A 6,733-nucleotide genomic window follows, 5' to 3' on the forward strand; every position below is an offset into this window, starting at 1 on the left:
TATTGATTCTTTATTAACACCACTTCTGGGAGCCTGTTTCAGACAACAATTTTCTTCCTCTTATTTCATATAAACAGATCTATATTCCACATCACACAGTGTGATTAAAAGTCATATGATTGTTGTTCAATATTGTTTATACTTGTAAGCAGAACACTGGACCTGGGAGCCATTAGAATTCTAAGTGAAGTACTGTAGACATTTTAGAGCATGAATAGCCCACTAATGGTATATCAAAACACATCAGAGAATCATGTTTAAACAGCCTTCTCTTTATCTGATACATGAGGTCTAGATTTTGGGAGAAGACTAGGAAACTTTTCTGCTTTCAGCTTCTCTCAGTAATATTTACTTGCCATTTAAATACTGATGATTAGAAATTTATTTTCTGATTTTAAGTAATGCGTGAAGCAATGTCCACAGAAGCTTTCACTGTTCTGTATGAGTTCCAACTATTGATTCACCTTAGACTCCTCACAGGGAATGTCCTCTGTTAAGTCAGAAAATTCATCAAAACTCTTAACTGCTGGAGATGAAGAGAAAGAAATGTAGTAATGGTAAAAAGAGGACATTTTTACCTCTCTTCAGTTCTGCAAACCTACAACAAATTAGTCTATTTAATAACAAAAATAAATATCTCTCTATGAGCTTTGCTAAATTTCTGGTGGCAAATGAGAAATAGTTTCAGTGAGTGACTCATGAGGAGGAGCAGCTGGGAAAGCCCAGCCTCTCACTTCTGCTTCCATGGGGGTTTATGTAATGACTTGAATCACTGTGGGAGGAAACTCCTTACTCTGAAGACAGTAATAGCTGGCAATGTCTTCAGGCTCCAGGCTGCTGATGGTGAGAGAATAATCTGTCCCAGACCCACTGCCACTGAACCTCGATGGGACCCCATCTGCTAAGTTGTTTGCCCAGTAGATCAGGAGCTTAGGAGCTTTCCCTGGTTTCTGCTGGAACCAGTATAAATAATCACTAATACCCTTACTGGCATGACAAGTGATGGTGACTCTGTCTTTCAGAGATGCGGACAGGGAAGAAGGAGATTGGGTCATCTGGATGTCACATCTGCCACCTAGGAAAAGATATATGATAAATATCCACATAGTATGATAAGAATGTACCCCCCACAAAGTTCAATCAACACTAATCTCAGTGTAACAGTGAAGTGCATATGATGCTCCTTTTTTACCTGGAAACCAGAGCAACAGGAGCCCAAGAAGCCGAGCAGGGATGCTCATGTCCATTCTGATTCCTGACTTCAATGGCAAGTGTACAGAATGTGACTAGTATATAAAGAACTCCTCAAGGCTGTGCAATGAGTGCATGCAAATCACTGGAAATCAGTTGGGGCTGGGCCCAGCTGCAAGGTAACTTATCTAGATAACTGAGCACAAACACAGTGTCCCTGGATGCCCAAGGACAGATCACATATATGCATCCAGAGACTGCATTTCATTTTTAGAGATTTAAAATTATAAAGGAAAATTTGGAGGTTATTTGAAAATTTCTACAATACCTAAGCTTTATTTTAATAATATATTTCAAAGATATATTAGTGATAGTATAAAAAATACCAGATGGTCATGGAAAATACAACAGAGAAGGTACTATTAAACCTTCAACTCTTTCAGATAAATCTTATGAAGTATAAAAAAACTATGGCTGGTTGGTGCTGGCACTTGACTTTGATCCCAGAACATGAGAGGTTGTTGAATCTCTTAGTTCAAGACCAGCCTGCTGTGCAGTGAATTCCACCACAACCAGAGCTATGTAGTGACACCCCATCACAAATAAGATAAATTTTAAAAAAATGACTATATGCTCTCTCTGAGAAGTATTTGTACTAATCATTTTTAAATTGAAAGAATAATTTATATAAACCCACTTTATAAATTACATGTAAAATTTAGCAGAATTCGCCATACTTTCTACATCCCAAAGAAAGAAGTACACAGTATGTGCACATATGACTCTTGGATAGCAACAACACATGTTAATTGAACTTCTGACTCTCTCTAAAGAAGACTTGAGGTACTTTCTTACCTACAGACGTATATGGGCTGCAGCCTTTCGTCAGTGCAGGATCCTCCAATTTGGCCCCTTATGTGTCATTACTGCTGTTTCTTTGAATTTCTCAGCATAAAGGACTGACTAGTAATTACAGACTTGAATAATACAAGAGAAAATACTGCTACTCAATACATTTCTTTTCTATGTACCGCAAACCATATTTTCACTCTTAAATCTTGAGCAGTAACTGAAGACATCATCCTGATTCAGGGACAGGCTTTCTGCATGTGTGTGTCAGTTTCTGAACTACAGATGGCACTATAGTTGATCAGGAGTTTAACCATTTCACCTAGCTTTTGCTATGTGATAGTTCCAATAATTTCTAATATTATGACTTGCCTTGCAAGTTGTGATGACTCTGTTTTTCCGAGTTGCAGACACAGGATGAGATGGTGAGACACATGCCAAACAGCAGATGAACATCAGATATAGAGGATGCTTCAGAATTATTTCAGTAATTACATGGGCTTTTGATTCCAATTGACCCTGAATATATGAGGACAATTCATACTTGTCTTCAGAGAATGAATCTCGTCTATAAAAATCCTACACCACTAAACACATTTTTGAGATTATTTTCTAATTTGTAGGGGACACGGCACTATTTGATACAATATTTAATTATTAACAATAAATAAGGAAGCATATTATTTTCAGTGGAGTACAGCAAACCACAGGCTTCTGGATTATTAACCCACTCTTTCACAATTCTGAGTGGAAAAATTTTATGTTCTTAGGGCAATGTATTTTTAAGTTTAAAGAGTTTGTTTTCCTAAAATAAAGAAGACAGTTCATTTGTACCACTTTATTGAACTCAAATTTTGTATGGATAGTTTTTGTAATGGTTATTCCAGAAAAAGTTGAAGAAACCTGCTGCTTGAGGAGAGCTAATACCATGTACTCTCACACTGTGTCACTAGCAGTTCCACTGTCATTTGAAAGTTTATCTTTCATAACCAGAGACTAAATGGAGCACATTTTCCCCATGTTGGTAATGCCAATCTTGGGCTGTTTTTCAAACTTGAGATACTCTTTCCCACTATTGATGAGCACAAATGGTCATCAAGTGCTACATGGCATAATTACTTTAACCAAAAACACTGATTCTCACTACATGACCATGTTATTCACTATAAATGCAGCATTCTTAGTTTTTATGAGACTGGCAACTTACCCTGACCATGATTGCAGCTTCTGTCTTTATCCAGAGACAAACCTCAGTCTCTATCAAGTGAGTACAGATATCATAAGAAAATATTGGAATCTCAAATTATATGAAGAAGTATGTGATTATGAATTATGTCACATCTATGTCTTTGCTGTGCATTTTCTAGATATGTTTATTATCAAGAGTAGTAGCATTGGTCTGGACTTTCAAACCCTTGTCATAGACACTAGTGTATCTGGAGTCTTTCATCTTTTATCTATTGGAAGACAGACATTGGTCTTGCAGTCTAGATTTGATCATGCTAATTTTGAGGGTCATGGATTTCAATCTATGAACTAGAAAAACCCTACCACGAATAAGCTTCTTCAAAATCCTCCTCCCGTGAATAGATTGAGAATTGTATGAATCAGTTTTAAGACTGGATTAAGAGTGTGTGTGGTATACCATTGTTTGTTTTTCTGCTGCTGACATATTTCTATCATTACTGTGCTTCTCTGAGGTCTCTTAATTTTACAAAACAGTTTTTTTTCCAGCTCACATGACAGCCCATAGAATCTGCAATGATCATCCTTCAGGACACTTTTTTTTCAATATATATTTTATTTATTTTATATACCAGTCATAGTTTCCCCTACCTCCTTCCCTCCCATTCCCTCCTTTCAACTCCCATCTACCCCCTCCACAGCCACTTTCCTCCATCTCTATTCTGAAGTGGTAAGGTCTTCCATGGGAATCAAAAAGCATGTCTTATCAATCTGAGGCAGGATCAAGCTACTCTCTCCTGCATCAAGGCTGAACAAGACATCATACCATACGGAATATGATGCAAAGATCTAGTTCATTAATCAGGGACAAGTCCTTATTCCAATGCTAGTGGAATCATGAAAGACGAAGCTACACAACTGTCACCTAGATGAAGAGGACATAGGCCAGTCCCATTCTTGATCCTTAGCTATTCAAGAGGACACTCTTAGTAGAAGAGGAATGCTTCCACAAGTCAATTGAAAACATTCCAGATTCAGTTTCTTACTGGTGATAAATGTGTGCCTGACTGTTTGGAAGATTTTAAGTGTTTGATTATACACATACTTTCTTGATTTGCAAAGTTGCAGGGAACCTTGACTAAAAGCAAGATGATAGTAAAGATAAGGAGGTGATATGGTAAAGAATGATAGAGGGCAGAATTGGAGGTACAATCTTCAAGGGCTAAATTATCATTTAGAGTTTCATCTTATGGGACTCAATAAATCAAGAAACTGGGTTGCTAAGGGTGTTACTTTTGTGGATCATGGTTTATTTTATTTTATTTTGTTTTTGTAGGAAGATAAACCTACCACCACATTGTTGTGAAGTGGAAGATCTTTTAGATACTACTATAGATTTTTATATTTTGTTATTTTTTTTCCACCCCAACAACAGTTTCCCCTCCTTCCTCTCTCCAAAGTCCCTCCTTTTCTACAGACCAGCTCTTGTCTCCCCTATTTTATTCAGAAAAGTAAAGACCTCCACTCATAGATGTCAAAAGAACATGGCACATGAAGTTGTAGTAAAACTAAACAACTCACATTGCATCAGTGCTGGGAAAGGTAACACAGAATGAGAAATAGGGAGCCAAAAAACAAGAAAAATGTCAGAGACAACTTGTGCGCATACTAATGAGGAGTCTCACAAGACGACATAGCTGCACAACTGCCATATTATGCAAAGTGTCTTCCCAGTTCCTGTTCTCCATGCCCTCTTCTGCCCCTGCATCTCATCCACTTTTCCTCTACTTTTCTCTTCAGATACATGGGGACCTACCATGGTTATCAGTCAGCCATGGTATATTAAGTTGCAGTGAGACTAAGGGAATCCTCTTCTATTAAGGCTGGATGAGGCAATACAGTAGGAGGAACAAGTCCCCAAATCAATCAACACAGACAGAGACAAACCCTGCTCTCACTCTTAGGGGTTCAGGGGAAGACCAAGTTAAACAACTGTAACAAAGTTGCACTTTTCTTAGTAGCTAAGAAAAGCCAACTGTCTCTTCAGGGAAAGGTCTGCAGGAGGCTGTTGCAAGAACAAACTAAGAAGGACAAAATACACTGTCCCATTAAGGTATTGTCCCTTCTTCTCTGTTCTTCATTTCTACTGTTTTTATCTGTCATCCAAAATATTAGCAGGAACAATTCTGGATGCCACATCTTAATAATTGGATTGAGGAGTCACTCACTGGTAGTCAAGAAGATTTATAGCTGATCCTATCAAGATTTGTATGGTTGGACCTTCTTGCAGAAAAAAAAGATGTATGTTCAGATGTAAATCGCTGCTTTAGAAAGTCAAGCATTGAATAAGAATCATCTTTCTGAGGAAGACAATGTAAAATGTATTCTCCTCTTCAGCACTGAACAAAGAGGAGATCAGAATAAAATTCTTGATTAGTGATGGGCTCCCTGGGTGCACCAGGCAATGGCTCTCTAATGGTCAGTGATCAATGTATTAGAAAATCTTTGGAAAGGATTGGAAAATCAACTTGGACCGCTCTTTTACCTATAGAAGTACAATGCAATACATCCTCACATATTAATATTTCATAGATGTTTTCCATTAAGAGCATTAACTTGAGATTAAGAAGATTCCTGATAATAGGTTCTCCCAAGATAGTCACTCAGGGATATAATCAATAAACTTTCAAATCATTATTCTATGAAACATAGTAAATTTACCTCTGTAAGAGCATTCAGGTCCAAAGATGACTAGGCAGTATAAAATTTGACAAGAGGAATCAAAAAAATTTAACATGATTTTGCTGAATTTTCCGGCATGAAAATATTATCTTTGAGATTATTATGTCCAAGATGACATGTGTACTTCCTTTTTCCACCTTCCCAATAATCTCTTTCAAGAAAAATGTGATGTTTGATTCGAGTGGTTAATATACAGTTGTTCTACCACTCTTTTGCATACTGACAGGTGCCCTAGAGAGACACTGAGATAGAAAATCTCACATGGAAAATGATAAAACATAAAAGGATGCTGTTTGTTAAGGTATTGACACCAAGCCCATCCTAGTCCCCACTCTCCTCTTTGCATGGGAATCAGAGAGGTTAGCTGTATGTCCTTGCTATAAACCTCCCCAAATCCTTAAAATGTATAGAACAGATCCCACTTCTCTCATGTGAGCTTTGTTTGACTTCAGAGATCCTAACATGCTCTCCATCTCTGCTGCTAGAGACTGGACACTCTGCAGTGTCACTGCTCCAACATACTATTCTCCTTAGTTTGTCTGTCCACAGCATTAATAACATTTGTAATAAATAATTTTATCCTTAGAACTTCACCTAATTATTCTCTAAAACTATTTTAGTACATCCAAAACCTAACAGTTTGTTTCTCTAAAAATTCTCGAAAAATTTCTAATTTGTGTCATATATACACACACAACTGATTATATGTTTCTATATAGAATCTAATAAATATACATGAGAAAAGCCATGAGACAGTTGTCATTCT

The 6,733-nt window shown here is 37.2% G+C and overlaps 1 gene segment (V, D, J or C); it reads right to left on the bottom strand.

The window, feature by feature from the left end:
* Nucleotides 1-752: 752 nt before the first annotated feature.
* Nucleotides 753-1,271, bottom strand: LOC142855593 (immunoglobulin kappa variable 1-12-like). The segment is given in 2 exon segments: nucleotides 753-1,075; nucleotides 1,193-1,271. Coding segments are annotated over 2 exon segments (378 nt in total).
* Nucleotides 1,272-6,733: the final 5,462 nt, after the last annotated feature.

The sequence above is a fragment of the Microtus pennsylvanicus genome, chromosome 8 (genome assembly GCF_037038515.1).
Source record: "Microtus pennsylvanicus isolate mMicPen1 chromosome 8, mMicPen1.hap1, whole genome shotgun sequence".
NCBI lineage: Eukaryota > Metazoa > Chordata > Mammalia > Rodentia > Cricetidae > Microtus > Microtus pennsylvanicus.